Source organism: Talpa occidentalis, unplaced genomic scaffold, assembly GCF_014898055.3.
Source record: "Talpa occidentalis isolate TD23 unplaced genomic scaffold, MPIMG_talOcc4v2.1 talOcc4.2, whole genome shotgun sequence".
NCBI lineage: Eukaryota > Metazoa > Chordata > Mammalia > Eulipotyphla > Talpidae > Talpa > Talpa occidentalis.
In genome coordinates, this window is record NW_023602073.1 from 72658040 (window position 1) to 72681934 (window position 23895).

At 41.3% G+C, this 23895-nt stretch overlaps 1 protein-coding gene and 1 pseudogene across 1 annotated transcript; both read right to left on the bottom strand.

Moving 5' to 3' along the window:
* Positions 1-1743: 1743 nt before the first annotated feature.
* Positions 1744-17654, bottom strand: LOC119252563 (glutathione S-transferase A4). The gene is made up of 7 exons (XM_037519868.2): positions 17585-17654; positions 16555-16659; positions 10096-10147; positions 8606-8738; positions 7655-7796; positions 5962-6093; positions 1744-2303 (listed from the first exon to the last, which is right to left on the bottom strand). Exons 2-7 carry the CDS (start codon positions 16642-16644, stop codon positions 2181-2183), a joined length of 672 nt encoding a protein of 223 aa, XP_037375765.1. The 5' UTR covers positions 16645-16659; positions 17585-17654; the 3' UTR covers positions 1744-2180.
* LOC119252562 (ataxin-3-like) lies at positions 2312-5944 on the bottom strand (annotated as a pseudogene).
* Positions 17655-23895: the final 6241 nt, after the last annotated feature.

Below are 23895 nucleotides of genomic sequence, written 5' to 3' on the forward strand. Positions count from 1 at the left end.
CTATGAGTAGGAAGCCTTGGGAAACTGTCTTCATTGGAGACAGCTTGGCCTCTTGTATGATATTTCTCTAACCCAGGGAAGAAGCCAACCCTCCTCCCAGGTTGTTTGTTCAAAGAGCTAGCCTTGAGGGCCCCCTGGTGTCTAAAAGAATTAAAACCCCAAGTGGCGATCTTTGCAAAATGGCTTAAGAGCTACATAACGCGTAATCCTATGCCTCTAAATCATATCCAGTGTTGTAAAAGCAATGTTACCGCAATAAAGAATAAACAAAAGTGTCAGTTTCCAGGTGAGTGTAAAATGTTTCTCCTCCCTGTGGAGCTGAGGAGCAGTCCAAAAGAGCACCCTTTCTTCTACAGTTCAGAAGTGACCTCCCAACACCCTCAGGTTCAACAACTCCACAGGACTCACAGCACACAATGAAACTGTCACACTCACAGCTGCGCTTTATTATGGGGAGGATTCTGATGACAAGCAACCTAAGGAAGAGATGCCAAGGGCAGACTCCAGGAGGGGCCTAACGAGTAGCTTTCAGTCTTCCTGTGGTGCCATGGCCCACTGGCTAAGAAAGTGCTCTTGGCAACCATGTGTGACAACAGAGTTCTGTTGACCACGGAAGCCCACCCATGCCTTGAGTTGAGTTTGACTGAGGACCCACCGAGCAACATGACTGCTCCTTCTCCAGCCCTCCAGAGCGGAGCTGACACCCCATGATCTCAAGGTCCCACCTGCCTCAAACTGCTGGGGCAGCTCAAAGCTCACTGTAAATTCCATCTTTATCTGGCTGGCCCAAGGTCCTGGGCAAACAGACACCCCTATCAGGCATGCCATCCCAAGGAGGTAGAGATCATCTCCTAAGAGCCAAGGCTAGAACTGTCTTTGGGCAGGTGAGACTCTTTACTACACTACCCCCATTTTCTCTTGTTGTTGGCTCTTAGCCCAGCCTGGCCACCACCATTGCTCCTCCGGCCATGCATGCGCTACCCATGCCACCAAGCCTGGGCTTCCCCAGCAATCCTCAGTGTCCAGGTAGCAACAGGGTGCCAGCATGTTAAAGAGTGAAGGAAAAGACTGATCATGTCTGTGTTTGATTTTCCTCTACTAAAACCCCAAGGCACCTAAGGTCACTGTGACAGGCACTTACGATCCCCTGGTGCTTGCTTGTTATTTACATGTGAGCAAAAGTGCCCCCTCTGCAGTTCAGGATGAGTGTGTCCTCTCTCTGAGACAATCATCAAAAACTTGCCCTTCCTTGATTTTTAATTCCTGAGTCTTAGACATTCCAAAAGCAGCAATTCTTCCTTTTCCAAAATTACTTCTGCTGTTTGCACATCTATCCTCCCTACTGTGTGGTAAAATTTTTTAGCGCAGGGGCTGTATTTTAGGGTTCTGCCTCCTGACCTCTGTCTAGCACGTAAGAGGTGATTGGTTAAGGAGAGGTAAATCAGCATGTTTAAAGCAGTTTTAACAAAAGCTCCTTTTAGTTCTGAAATACACAAAATTAGAAGCCTACAAACAACCATTTGGATAGTAAGGGGATAAAAGTAATATATGTTTATGTTTTCTTATATATGTACCATATACACTGGAAGGATAAACAAATGATAACTATGTTGGCCTGTCATGAGCAGAACTGGATAGCTGCCCTTGTGGACAGGGTCGAGAAGAACACTGCTAACTGTACAGCATCTTAAATGTTTTTGATTTTTGAACCATGTGACTGTATTTTATATTCCAAACAGTGTAATTTAAAAATTGTAGCAACAGGGCAGTGATTTGCAAATTCTTTATTTTGGCTACTATTGACTGCATTCATTACTACCATGGATTTGCTATAAGTGAGAGGACAGTCATTCACTAGAACATTCTGTTGTTATTTGATATTAAAAATTAGGGCTTAGAATGGGATAAGGAGAGGAGGAAAGAAGCGCAGGGAGAACATGAGGTTCTGTCTGTTCTTGTCATCAGGAAATGAGTAACCAGTTCTAATTTAAGTGCCAACCTCTCCAAAAAGATTTTCAGAAAAAAAGTCCTGTAACAATTACTCACTGGACAAAAATGTACTAAAAGAGGTCTTAGGGATAGTCATACATAGCACCATGACGGAGCTGGCATCGATGAAGACACTAGTGTGGACACAGCACTCTGCAGGGACTAGCTCTCACTCACAGGCGAGTGCTGACTTATGGCATGAAGACGTTGTAGACGGTTCTCACATAGATGTCATCAGGAGGAGGCTTCTTCTTGCTACCAGGTTCAAGGAATTTCTTAATTGTGGGGATGTTACTTATTTTCACTGAAAACTCCTGAAAAGGGTAAACACAAAAGCCCAAATTGAAGAGCAAAGAAATAGTGGTGCAAAACGGCCCATCAATATTTGTTCAATAAATATTTGTTGCAGAGATCCAACCAGAATTGTAATCTGGCATCCATTTAGAGTCTAATTTCTTGAGCCGATTATTTACAATCTCAGCCAACAGTGGTTGGAATCTGGGCTAGACATTATGCAACTCTCATTGTCCACACCAAGATGTTAATGTTCTTCAGAGATCATAAAATAAAAAAGATATATAGGATTATACTTGCTTAAAGAGAAAACAGGAAAGAAAACAAAAAAGGCATGGAAGTACCTCAAAAGCACTGATCTGCTCAGAGAAAAGTTGAGTCATTTACATAAAAAGTAATTAGATGGTACAATTTACATTTTAAGATTCTGCCTCTTTGGACTTTTTTTTTACTCCCATTAGGAAATGAACCCTCTTTCTGGTTATGTGGGAGATAATCAGTTGCATTTTTATAGCCAAGGGACTCAGATACCAGAGAGTTATGGAAGGAAAAGAACCAAAAACATAGCTTCATTCATAGTCAAATCTTACCATCTCAGTAATGGATAAAAGTGTATGTGTTCCTCCCTTTTGACCTAGTGAAAGTTCTGAACTGTATGAAAAATGTGCATCAGCATATATAATTGACGTTCAAAGTCATTTCTAATGTCATTTATTTGAAAAGCTACAATTCATTATATGTCTATTATGTATAATAAAGCAGTCTTTTTATTTTAAATTTCTTTAATTGCTGGATACCTCTTGGCTAATATATAAAGGATCATTCTGTAGCCCTATCACAGATGTATTTTCTACTTTCCCATATTTTTGTTTGCAAATCCCCTAAAAGCCTTATTTTCTCTGTTGAACATTGTTCTCTTAGACACATCATCAAAATGGGCCCTATGCTGTAATGACACAGAATAATGTTGAAAAAATATGAACATCTAAATTATTTGTCACTGCAAAGGGCTCTGGAATTATGGTCAGCCCTTCACATAGATGTGAAAGTTGTCTTGGTAGATTCTGCTGCTGCTGCTTTTGTTACATTTCAAAATAGGCTTTTCTCCTCTTCCATAGCTCTTCTGAAGTGAGATGTGTACCTGATATCTGCAGAATATGTAAGATATATTTCTGGAACTATCTTGCATACTGAGCTTCCATGTCAGTTTCTCAGAGGTCCTGAGACCTCTGCAAATCTTCCTCATTCTCATCTAACATGACTGCCCCATTGCTTGCTTCCCAGACTCATTCCAGATGTTTTCTGCACTCTGTTCTTTCAGTTGTGCTCATTCTCCTCCTATAAGTTTTGGTCAACATATCTCTTGGCCCTTGATTACCTGCAGGAGTTGGTCAGCTTTGCAATCAGGCAGATCACACTTAACAAATATGCTAGGAAATATACCTTCCTGGTATAACTGAGCCGAGAAAAGTGCGAGGTATGTTTCTGATATTAATTCTGGACCCACCCAGACAGAACCAAAGTGGAACTACTTTTTTCTTAATCTTCTAACAATAAGCCAATGTTTTTGTAATTGTGTATCAAAGCGCTATCTTTTATAGAGTTGATTCTGAGCCTCTGATACTCTGAACTGTTGAACAGGGTTAGTTCTAAACCCAAATTTTCAAGGTATTGCTTATAAATTGAATAGAGAAAAAACCACTGTCATTTATATTTCAGAAAGCTGTAAAAATTGCAATAAGTTTCACTAGTCACTTACCCTCTGTCATTCTCATTTTCTTTTCTTCATCTATTTGATATGCAACTGAAGGTAATTCCCCAGGGCTAAAATATTCCCCTTAATAGATTATTCAAGCAATGCTGAGCACAAAGGGAGCCTTCTTGTATCTTATGAAAAATGGACTCCATGCTCACTTGTATAGAGCCAACAGCCCGGTACTGACCCACCCCCTCCAGTGACACCCTAGTGTCTTAAACATACACACATACATTCATGTCACTAAGTTATGCAAATTATGATAATTATGTCAATTAACCCTGTGCAAATATAATAATCTTCTCTTTTTCATTATCTATTTGAACCCTCTAATTGGAAACATGCCAATATTTGGAAGCTTGTTCCATAGGATTTATCATTTCAAGATTAACCTGGATTCATACTTAAATATAATAAAACTTTTGTGATTTTCCTTTAAAAGTTTGTGACTTTTTTTCCCCCTCTTCAATTAATGCAGGAATGACCCTCTTTATTCAAGTCAGGTCAGCATTTAGATCCTGAAGTTCTTTAATATTGATGCTCAATCAAATCAGAGATTAAAACTGTATTTACATGAATGTGCCTGGGGTTTAAAAACAAGTTGTTAGCACCACGGGTGGAAAATATCAATAGGTCCCTGGGATACACAATAGGTTCCTGGGAAACATTAGGGACCTCTTGGTATTAAAGTACACCCATTCCTTTGTCTACAAGAAGAAATAGACGGAGAATTAAACTAAATAATGGCTATTTGCCTTGTTGAAGATGTCTATTCTCATTTTCTGGGTGTATGTATTTAACTAGTAGGTAAATTGTTATTATCAAAATGATGTCCATTAGACTTGGGAAAAAAATTTTTAAGTATGAGTTATTTTTTGGAGATTAAGTGTGTATCTTAGCTTTTGATAACTTGGTCAAAGATGTGTTAATTTGCTCTATATTTATTTGGTTGGGTATTGGCAACCTTTTTGTAAAAGGACCAGTCAGTAAATCTATGGACAGTAAAATTTGACCTTCTTAAAATTTCATGTGTCATAAATTTTGATTATTTTTTTGGTTATGGTTGATTATTTTTTCAACCATTTAAAAGTGTAAAAACTATTCTCAGTTCAAGAGTTGTACAAAAACAGCTGGCAGGCCTGATTTCATCAATATTCCCCACCCTCAGTGTAGCAAAAAGCCCATATATTTGGAGATACAGGTTTAGGTTCCAGACCAAAACTGAGATACCACTACTCAGGCTATCTCGGCTGCTCACATCTTTGCTCTAGGACTCTGTTTCCTTATAGGTATATTGAAGGCATTGATGAGTTTAATTTTAAAAAGCCCTTTCTGCTTCAAAATCCTGTGATGAACCTGGCTAGAATAATACCCTTGGATAAGCTGAGTCACACATAAGTCTTCCCTTGGTATTTGTGCAAGGGAGAATAGTGGGAACTCTGGAGTGATATTGAGGGTCTCTGTTAGTAGATTTCAGAACTCAGACACTTCCAATTTGAAACCACAGTATTTCAGTGAATGGGAGTCAAACCATAACGGGAACACTGTTGCTGATGCTGACTCTCAAGCCCTCCTATTAGTATATAAGATCAAATGAACAGTGCCTCACACCGACAGTTACCTCTGTGGAAGTCCCTATTGGCCAACTGTGTATGTTCCAAAAGTGTAGTTACAGGACAAAGCTAAGGTCAAACTTCTTTCACATGTAAATGATCTTTCAATCCTAAGGATTTGGGGACCAAGAAAATAATTTCAAGTCTGTAGCTTAATTTTATTTTACTAACCAGAATCGTAACAAAATTATACATACTGCCTGCACCACCTCTCCCTTCTCCCACACACAAACCAAGCCAATGAACAAAAGACACTGAAGAAAGTCCCAAGAGTTCTGGACCAGCCTCATACTACTTGGTTTTATTTACCTGAAGGTGAGGAAATGCAGACAGAATATTGGGAATTTTCTCCTCTAGAGCCAAAATGGTTTGGAGTAGGATCACATCTGCAAGGCTCAGCTGATTACCAACAAGAAACCTTTGTCCGTGATCCCTTAAAACCTGCAGGATATAAATGCTTTCCATCAGTTATAATACACTCTGTGGAGAATCTGATGAGGTTTTAAAGTTAGTGCAGTATCTGAGAAGGGGTTGAAACTATGGTCTTATCCTCCCATCCTTTTATTTACTTCCCCTTTATCAAGGGGAAGCTCCCTGTGGGATGAGGGTCACAAACAATGTAGACATGAAAACATCATTAAATATCTGCTTTATATCAGAATGAGACACTGTAAATGGAAGGAAATATTAATCCTGGATTTAATAGCCAGTGTTTTCAAAGGATACATCTATTCCATAATTGTCTCTACAGAAATGAATTAGCCCTGATGGGTCCAGGAGGCTGGGGAAATGATTTTAAAAGGGTCCTCTCCAAAGAGCCTAATCTTGTTTGCTAATTCTGTGATCCTATGAACGTCAGGACTTGTAGTCATAAACTAGACATGACTATTAAAAAAGCAGACTTCCGGGCCTCCCCGGTGGCGCAGCGGTTGAGCGCTGGGTTGCGAAGCTGCCCGCGGCCTCTGCGGCGCCGGTTCGATCCCGGGCTAGAGGAGGGTCCCACATGGCGCGCAGACCTCTCCTGCCGCCCGCTGCTCCCCTCAGCAGTGTACTTCGGTCCTTCTGCCTGCTCTGCTCCCCGCTCTGGCTCTGGTGAATTCTCTCACCCTCCCGTGCTTCTGACTGTACCCAGTGCATGTATAAACAAAACAAACAAACAAATAAATAAATAAAACATGCCTCTATTAAAAAAAAAAAAAAAAAAGCAGACTTCCTTTCATATCTTCTAAGACATCGAATACTAAAAACGTGAGAGTCCGTCTTGTCTCCCACTTCAAGGTAACATATGAGTGCAGAGATGCAGAGGAATAGAGGTGATCAGCGCTGTGAGGCTGTCCACAGGCTCTGCAGCACGGGTTTGATTCCTGGCCGGCCAGGGAGATTCCCACATGGTGCGGCAGACCACTCCTCTCTCACCCGCTGCTCCCCTCAGCAGTGCTTTCAGTCTGTCTGCCTGTTCTGCTCCCTACTCTGTCTCTGGTGGATCCTCTCACCCTCCCGTGCCTCTGGCCTGTACCCCAGCTATTGTATAAATAAAAAATAAATCTTTAAAAAAATAGCTTAAAAAAAATAGAATAAGATGAGGGAAATAACAAAGCAAAAAAAAAAAAAGGAGAAAAGAGAAGGGCAATAAAATAGACATAGTTCTTCTCTTCATATCAGACTATCAAGTAGGATGTGAGTCATAGCAGCTGTTCAGCAAATATTTGGGGAATGAAAGAACAAATGAATTAGGTATTTCACATCGGGAGGGCACCTGGTGAATGTAAGGAAGGATAATGCACACGTTGTGAGCCCACTTTCTTCCCACATTTCTGAGCAAGGTGAACCCACTAGAGTCTGAAGGTCCCAAGTCATCCTGGTTTTGCCCTGATGGCTACTGTCAGCTCTTGGGAGTCCAGTGAGGTCAGGCCAGCAGGCTCCACTTCCCATTCATGAGCAGAAGGCACATTGGTGGCAGTTCCTTGTGGTCTGCTCATCTGTGTTCATAGGCCTCACTTACCTTTTCAAACACAGGGAAATATCGAATGATAGCCTTCTGGGCCATGTTAACCACTTCCTTTTGTTGATCGTCTGGTTTTAGGAAGGGATGCATGATAATCAGTTCCAGCAGATCCAGCGTCCCCTCCACATACATGTCAATCCTGAAAAGCGAAAAAAAAGAGTGTTTTGTAATTTCCCCTCCCTTTGAACTCTTCGGTGTTCACAACTAGGAATTCAGAATGCTTTTTTTCTCAAGGCTCTGGCAACTTAAGTACCACAAAGCATTTGTCTATACTTGTCTCTGAGGAGCAAAGATGCAAAGTCAGTTCTAATTGTAATTCAGAAAAATCTATTATAAATCAGAAAGCATAATCCTGGTCCCTGCTCTTCCAGCCTCATTCCAGCACTATGCTTGAGGTGGGTGCAACTTCACATTTATTGACACAGTGGATCTTATTTATGGAATGCTTGGTATGTACCAGGCATGGCTCTGAACACTCTATAGCCAATATTTCATTGAACTTTGTGACATTATGAGGAATGTGCTATTATTAGTCCCATGTACAGGGACCCCAGAGCTAAACAATTTGCCCAGGATCAGGTATCTAGAGGTACAAGGAGTGAGCTCTGAGTTCAAATTACAACCCAGTGCAGTATCCTGGGCCTAGAATATCACCGCAGTTTTCTGTTTCTAATACTCAATGATAACAACATTTGCAAGAAAGGTAAAATGCAATGATCAAAATTTGAAACCTGTAACAATCACACCCAGATATTGGAGTCAATATCTGAATTCAATTCTTTTCTATCGTTTTACTCAAACTTTTTGCACTGATCTTCCAATTAGTTTTGGTCCCTGTTCACAGTAGTGCTACAAGACATAAAAGGGCAAGTGTGCTGTGGAGGAGTGGGAACCAGCTAAGGCAACGGAAAGCTGACAAGTGAGAACACACGAGAGGGGCCACAGTACAGGGTTCTCTCCTTGAGGTCCTTGCCAAAGAGATGATGCTTGTCCGCAATGTAGTGGAGAATGCTCCGGGTCTGCACCAGCTTCATCCCATCGATTTCAACCATTGGCACTTGTTGGAACAGCAGGTGGTTACCTGAGAAGGAAGCCAGAGTCAGAAATGGTCTCTTCCCTGTCCCCTACCCACTTTAAAAAATGTTCTATTAAATCAAAAGAGAGTGTGGTCATGGTCTTAGGACACATTGTAAAGCTCGCTGATGACAGATAACCTAGCAGATTTAGCCATAAAGCCTGAAAACTAGCATTATTCTAAATCTTCCCTTTTCATTTTCACCCCAGGAAAAATACTTCACCTCAGTGATAAGGGGTGGGGGGAATTGTAGTGATGTTATTTCCTCAAAGCTGTGCTGGCTAATGCAGCTACACTACATGTGCCTAGTTAAACCAAAATTAAAAGTACTTAATAACATTTTCTAAAATTTTAGTTCTTTTGTTACACTACATATATTTCAAGTGCTCAACTGGCACAGAAGGCTAGCAGCAACTATACTGGGCAGTGCAGACTAGAACGTTCCATCACCGTAGAATGTTTTATGGACAGCATTACTTCAAAGAATCTGATGAGACCTGCATCTGCAGCTGACACCCAGTTACGCCCATTGCTTCTTCTCTTCCTCAGCCACAGGCCACTCACTACCAAATTTGTTGTCACTGGTCAAGCAGTAACCCCTCGCTTTCTTCATCAAATCTGGACCAACCACTTCCCCATGCCAACCCCTAGGGAGACTTGCAAGTATAGCCTAGCCCTCAGGAGCTCAAGGACTTCCGGCACCCAAGATGGAAGGGAGAGGAGGGTTAGCAGCACCTGTGATGTCAGGCAGTGTCACACACCAACGAATAGTCATTACGCCCACAGTGCTAGTGCCTCTTACTGGAGCCTTGCGTTGGGCCTGAGGACCCTGCTGATGACCAGGAAGGAGGCTGCTTGTAGGACTCCAGGAATTTCTTATGGGACCTGGGTGTTGAGCTGACTGGGAGTAAAAGAGGGGAAGGGCCTTCATGTTGACTTAATTTCTGTTTGGTATTTACTTCAGAAACGCAGTCCAGTGTAAATGGGGTGATTTGTCTGCATAAATTAAGCAGGTGGTGCTCTCTCAGCTATTGTGGAGGAAACAGGAGAAACAATGAGGAGGAGAGAGGAATGAGGAAAGAAGGGGGAAAAGAGGCCAGAGGAGAAGGGCAGACAAGGATGGAGAAGGGCTGTTTACCTGGATGGAAGAAGGAGATAGGCCCTCCCTTTAACATGACTTTTAATGAAATACTGAATAAGAAGTGGTTTCCTGGCAATTCCAGCTATTATTCCCTCCTGCTTGTCTGGTTTTAGGATACTGTTCTGAATGTTTAATGTCAGCAACATCTTTGGCCTTCCACATAAATATCAGTTCTTACAAAAATATCAGCATTACCGACAGTTGTCTCATAGCCATACTCACCATCCTGCAACTTCTGCAACTGTTCTTTGGTTTCTAAAAATTCTTCATCGAACTAGATTAAAAAAAAAAGATACCCCGCCCCCAAAGAAGGGAAAGGTCATTACAGGTTCAGGACTGGAAATACCAAGTTCAATTGCTTCAAAAGCAGAGAGAAAGAGCACCTAGCACCCATATCTCGGTTTCTAAACATCACTGCCCAACAAAAGAAGGCAAGGCTCCTAGGAGAAAGGTTGACTCTGTTATGTCAGAAAGCAAGGAGGTGCTCAACGACTAGTGAGATATATCGAAAGCAAACATACACAGGGCCCTACTCGACCCTATTTTGTCCCCAGTCAAATCTAGGACACTTCAAGCATTAGTCATGGATTCAAGATGTCAGTCGTGGATTATAACACACACCAGCAAAAAATTGCATATGTCCATTAATGATACTAAAAAAAAAAAAAAAAAAAAAAGGAAGGGAGAAGGACTCTTTTTCACAGAATTAGCACCAATTAATGATAAAATGAGGAAATCACCAATTTGCAAGCTCCACTTTAATAACTGATTTTAGTGAGGATCACACATGGACACTAAAAACATTGAGTGATGGGGCACAGAATAGTCACACAATCTTAAAGTATCCCTTAGTTATTGATGACAAAGGTAAAGTGTATCTTTGTGATAGAAAAATCTAGAGATCTTAGGATCTAAATAACCACTGGATCAAAAAAAGCTTTCCAGTGGGGGGTACCATTCACTTACGGCTATGACACAATGGAAAGGGCATAAATACTAAAATGAATAAAAATATTGCCCAAAACCATGAGGTCACAAATCAGCATATCCAGAATGAGGGGGCAAAGTGCAATAATAAATGACTTGAACTCTCAAAAAAACTTTCCTTACATGCTTTTATTTTGTTTTGTTTTTAAGCTTCGTTTAGGTATCCAAGGTTTGGAAATGGGTTTGAAGGATGTGTTCGTCTCTGCCATTCCCATGTGAGGCCATGGCATATCTCGCTCCTGTTTCCCCGGATCCATTCACTTCCCCACTGAAAGCATGAGATCTGTTCTCCAAGGACAAATCTTTATTTAAAAGGAACTTGACTTCAGTCAGGTAGCCCTCCTTTGATAACTATCCTTTATGTCATTTGATTTCCAAGTCACAAAACTGATTCTTTTTTTTTTCTTTTTGCAGTATTCATGCAAAAGTTTCAATTGTCCATTTGCATTTTCCTTTTCTGTCAAGAGCATGGAAGAAAAAAACAAACAGGGCCTCCCCGGTGGCGCAGTGGTTGAGCGCTGGGTTGCGAAGCTGCCCGCAGCCTCAGCGGCACCGGTTCAATCCCCGGCTGCTCCCCGGCCACCGGAGGAGGGTCCCACATGGTGTGCAGACCCCTCCTGCCGCCCACTGCTCCCCTCAGCAGTGTACTTCGGTCCTTCTGCCTGCTCTGCTCCCTGCTCTGGCTCTGGTGAATTCTCTCACCCTCCCGCGCTTCTGACTGTACCCAGTGCATGTATAAACAAAACAAACAAACAAACAAAACAAATAAATAAATAAATAAAAAACATGCCTCTATTAAAAAAAAAAAAAAAAAAGAGAAAAAAACAAACAGATGAAAAAGAAACTGAAGAAACATAACTTCTAAATGCCTGAATCTTGATTAGATTCATGAAAGGCGGGGGAGGGGTAGACCTGGGAACAGTTAAAACTGCTAAATAGATCCCAGGCCCATGCCTCAGACATTCTTATTTCACACTAGTAGCTAAGAGAGACCTGAAAGGCTGTACATTTTAAAAAGAATTCCAAAGGATTCTGATTCTGACTTGATTTCTGGGAACATACAGGCCAAAGACGTGCTCTCTCTCACTAAAGAAACTCTCTCATGTCAAGCTTCATAAAACTACTGGTCAGTCAGAAGAAACTGGCATTTGGATGGACGATGAGCAGGTGGGAGAGACAGGGTAAAAATAACGCAGAGAAGGGATGAAGCCTGCCAACTACAGCTGCAGGCTGTAGCTAGAGTCAGCGCCTGGAGGCCTCTTTCCACACAACCAGTCGTTTCTGATCCACAGGGGGTGAGGGTGGAGGTGGGGACAATTTCCTACACAGGAGCCTTTGGAGAACTGCCCTATTCCACGTCACAGCACTCCCTTTTACAACACTCTTTCAGTTATTTTAAGTGAATTGCCTCAAAATCCTGAATTAGGAGTATGTGGTCTTTAAGACTCTCTTACTTTTGTCAATCTCCTTCTTAACAAGGGGAATCTGACCTGGTTTCTAGGGGGCAGAGTACCTCAGGCAAATGAAGCCCCAGGCAGCAAAGAAGCAATATCTGCACAGAGCAATGTCTAAGGACTTAACCTAACTGACTGGGACTGAGGACACCAACTCCCTGGATTAGGGCAGGTGGCCTGCCAGCAGGCTTTAGTCACCTAATTGGTTCTTATCATGTGTTTTGTTTTTTTTTTAAAGATTTATTTATTTATACACGCAAGAACTGGGGTACAGACCAGAGTTGCGGGGAGTGAGAGGACTCACCAGAGACAGAATGGGGAACAGAACAGGCAGATTGGACTGAAATACACTGCTCAGGGGAGCTCGCCATGCTGCACCATGTGGGTAGCTCCCTGGCTGGGGATCAAACTCATGCTGCAGTGGCTGTGGGCAGCCTCATAGGCTGTGTCTTAACCCCTTGCACCACCAGGGAGGCCCTATGTGTGTTTTACACACCAGACTGACCCGTTATTGTGACTCCAGGACTCAGATACTTATCCCTACTCTTTCACAACTATATGAGCACAAAGTTTGATGAAAATGTTTCCATTCCTGTGGGGAGGGACTGCCTATGTTATAGTGAATTGTTCCTGTAAACCAGGAGGTCAGCTTAATGAGGGACACCAATATAGCTCCCTCCAGTCTGGTGATAGGCTGAGCTCAAGGGCCATGTTGGGTTGATAATTCTACCAGGCTGCCTGCCGACTATGACTGTTCTAGGGTCTCTGGTCACAGAACCCATGTTCTTTGTTGTTTTACTTACTTACGGCTGGATTTTATTACTACAACCAAGAATCTCCACTCATAAGAAAGTAGGAGGGGCAAGACAGAATGAAGACAGAGGAGTTGACAAAGGATTATATCAATACACATACAAGGCCTCTATTCTGAAATCTATTAAATACACCATAATTGCAAGTTCAGAACTGTACAGGGGTTAAGTGGATGACATAAACAAGCTGACAGGGTTCAAGTCGATGCAACCAAGAACTGAGCAATATTTAAATCTATGTCCTGGGACAATAGGGAGTAGCAGGCTGTGTTGAGCTAGAGCCGTTCATCTGTGGCAGCCCTTACTCCACCCAATTCTGCAAATGCTGCCCTATTCTGGAAAAAAGGCCCAGCATCATCAGATCTGTCAATTTCTCAGTGAACTCAGGATAATATATAAAAATGCTATCAACCAACTTAGTGTGGCAAGTTATCAATGTGCAAAGAAATCAAAACCAAAACAAACATTCAAAGAAAAAGCAAAACCGTCAAACCCAATCGCGTTCTACTGACTTCTTTGGAGGTTGCTAGGGTAATGACTCATTATTCTGAAAACTGATAAAGAGCAAAAATCAAGTATGTATCTTGCCTTTTCTATCAATATATGAACTTCACTTGAAGGTAGTGAACACATGAAAAATCACTCACAAGAAAACACAGTTAATAAAGCCAGGCGACATGATAGAATAGCAAAATGTGCAATCTCTAACAATGGTGATGACCACTAGCTGCTAAAACCACTAGCTGAAAGGGTAACGGAGGAAACTCTATTACAGATGGATTAGGCTGACGTCACCAGAAAATACTGATCAAGCTCAGTGCTGCTAAAAACAAAACAAGATAGTCAGACATTACACATGCCTGATGTTGTACAACAGAAATATGTTCATAGTATGCCTCTGCGTAGTCTGGCAGTGGAAAAAAAATAAAGATAGAAAGAAAAAAAGAAGCCTGGATTTGATCATACCTCTGAGTCTAGCAAGTTACAGTAAATCTAAACATGTTAAAATGAGGGTAAATCATGGGGGGGAGTTCTACAGGAAAGTATTTCTTCTTTAAATAAATGGCACTAGAAATTTAGCATCCAGATCATGGCTGCTAATACTATTTTCAAGAAATACCTGATTCTAGGGCCAGGGCTTAGAAAATATAAGATAAGCATCATGTAAAACCAGAAAATAAGAAAATGTTGGGGGGCAGGTGTGGGAAGAAAAGGAGAAGGACAAGAATATATGGAAAGGATTGAAAAGCCAACCTGACAGAGTCCTGATGGCCACAGCTGGAGCAATATGATTACAATCCAAACTATATAATAAATATACTTAAGTCCATGCTAATATATATAAATGATTAAATAAATAAGTGGAGGAAGGAAAAGTTTTCTTTACGTAAGAATTTTGAATATAGGTACTCCCCTCTCTAAGAGATGGCGACTGAGTGTGGGCTCAATTTAACAATTCCCTTCAAAAGAACAGGAGGAAAAACAGCCACTTTACAATGATTGGCAGATAGTACCTTAACCAATAGGTTAAGACCAAGGTTTAGAACATTAGTATTAACTTATGTTAATAGCAGGTAAATTTGATACCATGAGAAGAGCATGTCACCTCTTGGTAGCCCCAGAAATCCAGAACTCTGGTCCATGAGGAAAATATCAGTCAAACCCAGATTATGGGGGCCTCCCTGGTGGCACAGGCATTAAGGACAGCGCTATCAAGCTACTGGAAGCCACTACAGCCCGGCCAGAGAGCAACCCACATGGCACAGCAGACCTCTCCTGCCTTGCCTGCTGCTCCCCTCAGCAGTGTATATCAGTAGTTCTGCCTGTTCTGCTCCCCACTCTCTCCAGTGAATCCTCTCACCACCTGTACCTCTGGCTTATACCCCATTCTTGTATGCATAAATAAAAATCTTTAAAATACAAAAGAAAACCAAAAAAACCAACAACCCCAAACTATGTAGTATTCTACAAAGAACCTGCCCAATACTTTTCTAAACTGTCAAGGTTGTGAAATAAAGGAAAGTCTGTCACAGATTGAGGGAGATAGAAGAATAAATGACTGAATATAACGTTGGCTCCCTGAATGGTAAGAGGATATTAGCGGAAAAACTAATTAAATGGGAATAAAGTTTGGAGTTTAGTCATGCACTAATGTTAATTTCTTAGTTTTGACACAGTTATGTAAGAGACTGTCATTAGGGGGACTGAGAGACGGTTCAATGGGAAGGCTCTATACTATGTAACTTTTCTATTCACCTAAGTTATTTCTAATTATTAAGTTTATTTTTTTTTAATGCAGAGAAAATTGTTATAGATTTTTTTAAAAGAACCCTAAGCGAATGTGCCATGTGGCGCTGCTTTAGATTCAGGTTGGAACAAACCAACTATAAAAAGACCTGTGTAAGACAGTCTGAGTGTTAGATGGTAACAGGGAATTGTTTATCTTGTTGAGTGTGAAAATGGCATTGTGGTTATGTTTTAAAGTCCTCATCTTTTGGAGCTTAAAACTGAAGTCCTCACAGATGAAACACAAGTTGTTGGACTCTGCTTTAAAATACCCCACAAAACAAGCGGAAGGTTCAACCCCAACAAGTGTTGCCCACAGCAATTGTACTGAGAAGCTGCAGGTGGAGAGCAAGGAGGCTTTTCATATTTGCAAAGCAACCCCTTCCTATACTTCACAAGCTCACTGGCCCCTGGCTTATGTGAGTTAGGTCCTGGGGTTTGTGTTAGGTGAAAATGTATATACATCTCCAGATTTGGCAGAGCTACAGCATTGGGGGAATACAGCTTCATAACACAATTTTTAGATTTTAAAATCTTAAGCACCATTTGGAGATCAGGGCTCCGAATAAAAATAAACTACCTCAGTTATCATTAAAAAAAAAGTGGAGGGGAGGAGACAGATGAAAGGAGAGAAACACAGAGTCAATGATTGTAGCAGCTGGATGAAGGATACACAGCATTAGTGCAATGTTCTCTCTACATTCTCTCATATTTGAAAATGCCCATAGATGAGCTGAAAGAACAGAACAAAAAACACAAACTCTGTGGTCAAAAGCACAACCATTTAGACAAGATGCAAAAGCTGCACTTAGAAGCCACTGATTTCACAACAAATTTACCTAGAGGTTGAATAATTAATGAAGTTTTGGCAGCAACTGGCAAATTTCAGCTGTATTCCTCTTTTCCTTGTTAATATATATTTATTGGCAGACCAGAAGTCAATGATTAAAAGTCAAAAGTAAAATAGAATTCCATCAATTACATTTCACTTCTAAAGATAAAAGCCCTGAAAGGAAGCAATCTCCTTACTCAATGAAGCCTGTCAGTAACACTGGTGGAGAGAACTGGAAGAGAGCTCTGCCATTTATGTTTTCCTCAAAAGTCTGCAATCGCAAATTTGTAAGAAACAGCGTGTAGAGTACCTCCACTCCGGCGGCCGCCAAAACCCATCTTACGGATTCCATCCGGCCTCTTCCGTTCGGATAGTGGAGTTTGGGCTTCGCTGCCATCATGGCCTTGCAGGATTTCTGAAAAACAAATCAGCAGCCCCCTCGCTCACCAACAGTCTTAATTTCTAGTCCTCAACCCAGTGCTCTGGGGCTAAATGAATATTCAGAGTTGTAGCACAGGAAAAAACAAACAATATTACTGTGCTTTTCCTCACTCAATAAAACCACCATTTAAAAACATGAAAACATCTTGGCTTTCGCAATTTCTATTTCTGATTTCTTGTCCTGGCTCCAGGGAAGCTGGGCCCATTTGCTGCAGACATCTGTGCTAGCAGGACGGTAGTTTACAGATTCAAAACATCATATACTTTGACCTTGAAAAATCTTAGATTTTACAAATTCGGCCTGGAGAAGTGAGATGCGAGGGGTCGCGGAGAATGACACACCCCAAGGGACTTCTGCAAGTATTGATACTTTCACATACATGATGTTTGATTATCAAAACTTGGGGGGAAGGGGGTGGACAGGCCAAGTATTAGTATTGTCTGCAAACTGTGCGTCCATCCTCGCGCCTGCGACAGCTGCCCCCAGACCCTACACACCCTACCCCAGCTGTGGGTGATGAGCCCGGGGGTCGCGAAAGCGCCCAGGCCACGGCCTCGGTCACCCGACTCCAGAGGTTTTCCACGTCCCAGCTCAGCCCACACCGGGCCAGAGCTCGCCCGGGGAGGATCCGAGCCGGCCTTCCACCAATGCACTCAGACTCCTCAGCTGGGGTTAAAGAAAACATGCAAACTGAGCCAAGAATGACCAGCAGCCCAGCCGAGCTGCCTACGTCTGCCGATTGGGGGCAGGGGCGCAAGGGACCAGGGGGGGATGTGGAAGGACTAAACAATCGGGGAGCGGAGGATGCAGGGGTGTGAGGGGAGGAGCAGACAGAGGGGAGGAGAGGAGAGGAAAACACGACGGGGAAAGCGGGTGGGGCAGCGTGATGCACACAGACCTGGCGTCCGCTCGGAGAACCCGGGGAGCACAAAGCGCTCAGGCAGCGGTCTGCAGCGAGGCGGGACCAGGGGGCGGAGCCAGGGCGCCTCGGTGGGCGAGGCTCCGGGGAGATTTCACCAATAGAAATGGAAATATTTAGCATGCCCCTCCCACCCGCAAGGCATTCTGGATAATATGAAAACTACCCAAATTCAAGACAATTTACACAATAATTTTAGCATTTCGAGGATAAAATAGACTTTGGAGTGTTAGTTAAGCTTGTATTTTCATTAAGAATTTCTTGAGCACTCTAACATGCGGGTGAAAAACTCGACCTATGTGTAAAGGTTGGAGTCTCTTCGGCCTTAAATAGCTGGCTCACTGGCCTTGTCTTTCGGATGTGAGGGCGATCTGGCTGCGACATCTGTCACCCCATTGATCGCCAGGGTTGATTCGGCTGATCTGGCTGGCTAGGCGGGTGTCCCCTTCCTCCCTCACCGCTCCATGTGCGTCCCTCCCGAAGCTGCGCGCTCGGTCGAAGAGGACGGCCTTCCCCGAATAGAGACGGACCGGTCTTCGGTCGAGGGTATACGAGTAGCTGCGCTCCCCTGCTAGAACCTCCAAACAAGCTCTCAAGGTCCATTTGTAGGAGAACGTAGGGTAGTCAAGCTTCCAAGACTCCAGACACATCCAAATGAGGCGCTGCATGTGGCAGTCTGCCTTTCTTTTGACTTTATAAACCTTCTATTGAAACTTAATTACTGCATGCAATTCTTTTTTTGCATTTGGGGGAGTTTGTGAGTGGAGCTAAAAATGCAACTTGGCTGGTCAATAAGTTAAAACTTAAAAAAATGCGTCATAGGGTAGAATGCAAAATTCACATACATATATACATTTTTCTCGTTTTATAAATCTATGCTTTTGAATGTACTTCTTGTTTTCCAAGCAACAAATGTTGGCGAGGATGTGGAGAAAAAGGAACTCTCCTACACTGCTGGTGGGAGTGCAAACTGGTCCAGTCACTATGGAAAGCTGTGTGGAGGTTCCTCAGTCTACAAAACAATGGAGCTACCATATGACCTGGCAATTCCACTGCTAGGGATCTACCCAAAGGACACAAAAACACTGATTCAAAAGAACACCTGTACACCTATGTTTATTGCAGCACTAGTTTCAATTGGTAATACCTGGAAACAACCCAAATACCCAATAGGTAACACCTGGAAACAACCCAAATACCCAATAGGTAACACCTGGAAACAACCCAAGGGAATATTATTCAACAATCAAAAAAAGACAAACTCATGCCATTCGCAGCAATATGGATGGAACTAGAAGGAATTATGCTCAGTTAAATAGACAGAAGGAAAAAGAAAAATATCGGATGGTTTCACTTATAGCAGGAATATAGGTGAACGAAATAAGACATCAGTGTGAAAAAATAATAACAGTACGAAACACAACAAAGCAAAAACAGATAATTATAAATCAGAGACATGCTGCAGGGGAGGAGAAGGGAGAGGGGTGAGAGGTAGGAAGGGAGGAGCACAAGGGACTGAGGTGATGGTGCAGGGGTGCCTTGGGGAAGGAAACTCTATGGGACTACATCTGAGGGGGTGGGGGGTAGCAACTATTGTTTAAAAATGAACAATGATGTTGATGTAAAAAAATATAAAAAAAGTACTTCTTGTTTTCAAGGTGGATGCTCCTATTACTCGGATTATCACAGTTTTGATTATTTTTGTCAACCATGATGGGGAGCTTGAGAAGCCTGCAGTGCAGTACAATTGCAAAAACTAAACTGGTAGCATTTGATTTTTAGATTTTTGTTTTAGCAGAAGTATGGAGAATAAATTGAGACAGTGGGGTGGTAGAGAAAAAGAGACAAGTTAAATGTCCGTGTAAATTAAACTAGCAGCATGAATTTGAAAAAGGTGGGTTACACAAAGATGAAATATTTAGGCAGCAAAAGGTAAGGGATTTTCTTATCAGATAGAAGGGAGTAGGGGAAAGGAGAAAAAATGTCGAGAATTATGCCTGCACCCCAAGGGCACACACACAACACTCAACAAATTTTTCACAACCTTTATTGTCATCTAGCATTCTATATATTTTATTTGTTATCTGTCTTGCATTTGATAAAATACAAGTTTTTTTAAAAAACATACTTTTGTATATCCTGCTACTAGGATAATGCTGAGCACAGAGTAGGTGTTCAGAGAAAGAAGGAAGGAAGGGAGAGAGGGAGGGAAGGAGGATGGAAGGACAGTGTATTCTTTTAAGATCCATAAAGGAAGGATGAGGACAGGTTTGGGAAAAATAATAATGAGTTTGTCTTTCCTTCCTTTGAGCATTCCATTTCAAGTAGAAATGTCCACTAGGTATTTCCATAAGCCAACGATCACTCAAAATGGAGATCTGAAATGGGTCAAGCTGTCAGGAAAACGTACTCCAGAGAAAATATGTTATGTACGAAGAGAAACATATTGAGAACGTCTGATACCCCCAGGATCAGAATACCCACTTTCAGGTAAGACTAACAGTACACACTCAATTTCATCATTCTTATTCTTACCTTAGAGATAACTCAGTTTAACATGAGTAGGATGTCATATTTTCCATCCTTTATTCATTCTTCCCAGCCCATATTTCTTTAATTTTTTACATCATTGTTCATTTTTTAAATGAACATATTTCTTTAAGGAAATATGTTTCCTATTTCCATATTTCTTTAAGGATTCCTTTTCACTGGACTATCAATAGTTAAGACAAGCATTATTATTCAATTTATGGATCTCCATTTCATTATTTCTAATTGGGTGAAACTTATCAAATTGCTGCTATTTTGCTATTTGTTTTTTCCTAACCTACAAAAACAGCAACTTCTCTATCCAACCTAACAGCTGAGGTAACATCATCATAACAATCTTGTTCATTTGTAAACGAAACTAAGGCAGTAAGTATCCTAAGACTCTATTATTACACAGGCATGTGGAGAAATAAAAAGTTTGTTACAATAATTCTTCCCATTTATGAGAGGAATTTTATTGTTCATTTTATTGCTTGCAACCTCCTGAAATCATTCTTCTTGGAGATGTTTGGAGTTGTCCTGAGTCTGGGGCAATCTTAGTGTCTAGCTGCCCACCTGATTGAAGTATAGATATTTTGAGGGATCCTATGAAGTCCTCTCCACCTTTAACCTTTCACCCACCCATTCAAAAGCAGGCAAAATTGCCTTCACAAAATTTGAGAGCTTTAAATCTCAGTTGAGAAGCTTTATATGCAAACTCTCAGGAAGAGGAAAACAATTGGCTTAATCAAGTCTTAGGGATAAATGGCAGATGCCAGCCCCTATTCCAACAACAGGTTTTTATAGTAGGAGAGATGACTGCAGCTTGAATCTCTGGGGCTTGTGAAGGGACAGGATGCTCACATGATGCCAAAAAGTTAGCCATTGCTAACCATGAGCCAGAATAGCAATGTTTTGATGATGAAGGGGCACATTTAGGGATTCACAATACACTAATAAGTGTGATTGGTAGATCATGTTCCTACCAATCTCTTTCGAGGATTCAAAGAATGTTTGGGGAACAAATTTCCTTAAAATCCAGTATGTCATTCATGAAGCGATGAGCTTCTTCTAGAAGTTTATACTGTACATGTGAGTGTGCTAGGAAAAGCTAAAAACATACTGGATTGGTATTAATCATTATGAAACTGGCAATAAGAAATCATTTTGACCTTTTAAAATATATTCACAGTCACCTAAATAAATTTTAGAAGTCCGTCACATTGCCATACAAGTTGCTTTAAAATGATTTTTTACTGAAGTTGTTGTAGCAATGAATTCTAGCCTTTTACCCAGGCAGAGGAAGAACAAGCGGTACTTCAGGAACGGTGAGGTCAGGAGAAGCTTTATTACTCATGCATGAGGTCCCAGACCCAGGCTACCTTAGGGTAGCCCCGTAAGGTCTGAGCACCCGTTTAAAGATCAAGGGTTCCTTTTATACATAACTGTCTCCATATCTGTTACATTGATAACATCGCTTTTCAGCAGGCACAACCATTTGTGGCAAAGTCCCCAAACAACGGGGGGGGGGGGGGGGGCGAGGCAAGGAGGGAAACATGCAGGCATTCAGGGATGGCCTTGGAGAGAGAGACTAGCTGGTTGGCTGCCCGACCTTGTAGATAAGAGTGCTGAGGCCATGGCCATGAATCTTGAAAGGGAAGGAGCTGTACGTAAGCAAACTTATTAATGATGCCTGCATTGGAGTGTTCATTGCTGGAAGTTCTGCTGGAATCTTTATTATATTCATTTGCTCAATAATATATTTTCACTTCAAGGTATATAACTCAGGTAGCTATCATTATAAATCAACATCTGCCTGTACTACATTAAGTTAACCACTAAAAGCCCAAATGTATCCTTCACCTCACCATACACTTGACCCCTTTACCATTTTAACTACCCACTTCCCTCTTCCTTTCCAGTACCCAAAACTTGGTCTTACAGTCCCAAAGTTTATTTTATTTTTTGTTAATTCACTTGGTTTCCTATATACCACATAAGAGTAAAAATCACTTGGTGTTTGTCTCTCCCTGTCTGACTTATTTCACTTAAGTGTGATGCTCTTTGGATTTACCAAAGTTGTCACAAATGGCAGGATTTCTTATTTATGTATGTATTTCTTTAATTTCAGTAACATGGGTTTTCGTGGTCCATTAAACTTCCTCCCTACTTCGTTCTTGCCCCTCCCCCATTCTCTGTTAGCCTCAGTCCTGCAGTCAGATTTCTAGAGTTTGTTACTAGTTTGGCTTTATCTGACCCCTGGTTTTGTTTTTCTACATTCCACATACAAATGACACCATCTGACTTATTTCGTTTAGCACAATCCCCTCCAACTCCATCCATGTTGTCACAAATGGCAAGGGATTTTTTTTTAACAGCTGAGTACTATTCCGTTGTGTATATATAACACATCTTCCGGGTCCACTCATCAGTTTTGGGGAATTTAGGTTGTTTCCATAGTTTGGCTATTGTAAATAGTGCTGCAATGAACATAGGGGTGCTGGTTTTCCTTTGCATTAGTGTCTCTGTATTCTTCGGGAAGTTACCTAGGAGTGGAAGTGCTGGGTCATATGGTAGATTGATCTTTAATATTTTGAGAAGCCTCAACACTGTCTTCCATAGGGCCTGGACCAGCCTACATTCCCAGCAGCAGTGTGCTAGGGTTCCTTTTTCTCTACATCCTTTCTGACACTTTTTGGTTTTGGTCTTTTTGATATGGGCTGTTCTCACAGGAGTGAGGTAGTATCTCACGGTTATGATTTGCATTTCCCTGATGATGAATGATGATGATCACTTTTCCCATGCCTGTTGGCCATCTTTTGAGAAGTGCCTATTTACTACTCCTGCTGTTTTTTTTGGATTGGGTTCTTTGTTTTCTTTTGTGTAAGTTCTTGGATATCAGCTCCTTGTCAGATGTATGACGTGCAAATATCTTCTCCCATTCAGCAGTATTTCTTTTTGTATTAGTGAGTTTCTTTCATTGTGCAGAAGCTTTTTAGTTTTATATAGTCTCAATTGTTTACATTCTCTTTCGTTTCCCTTGCTGTTTAGAGACAAATCCACAGACACCTCTGAAACCTCTGTTGTAGTGTGTTTTGCCTGTTTTTTTCTTTGTATTTTATGGTTTCTGATCTTAACACCCAACTGTTTTATCCATTTTGAGTGATATTTTTATATGGTGTGAGATAGAGTTCTAGTTTCATTTTTTGCATGTAGCTGTCCAGTTTTCCAAACACCATTTATTGAAGAGGGTTTCTTTGTTCCAGTGTATATTTTTGGCTCCTTTGTCATAGATTAACTGTCCATATATATGTGGGTTTATTTCTGGGTTCTCAATTCTATACCATCATGTCTGTTTCTAATACCATACTGTTTTGATTATTTGTGGTATAGTTTGAAGTCTGGAAGTGTGATATCACCATACTTTTTTGTCAGGACTGCTTTGGCTACTCAGGATCTTTTGTGGCTCTATATGACTTTCAGTAATGTCTGCTCTATTTCTTTGAAGAATGCCATTGAAATTTTGATAGGAATAGCTTTGGCAAGATGGTCATTTGGACAATGTTAATTCTTTCAATTTATGAGCAGGAAATACCAGATAACTCTTCATATGGTTGCTCTAAGTGTATGCTTCCAATTTCACAGTAACAGTGTACTAAGCAGTAAGAAGCTGTAAGATATAAAAATTCCAAATAAGAAAATAATAATGTTATCTTTTGATGAAAGAACATAACAACAAAAAGAGAACACTCAAGTCAATT

Excerpts from the sequence above, each read along its gene's own strand:
- LOC119252563 (XM_037519868.2), bottom strand. The coding sequence starts at position 16,644 with ATGATGGCAGCGAAGCCCAAACTCCACTATCCGAACGGAAGAGGCCGG. Across the intron at positions 8,739-10,095 it reads GTTGCAGAAGTTGCAGGATG|GTAACCACCTGCTGTTCCAA; the intron begins GTGAGTATGGCT and ends CTTCCTTCTCAG. Across the intron at positions 7,797-8,605 it reads GACCTCAAGGAGAGAACCCT|GATTGACATGTATGTGGAGG; the intron begins GTACTGTGGCCC and ends TTCGCTTTTCAG.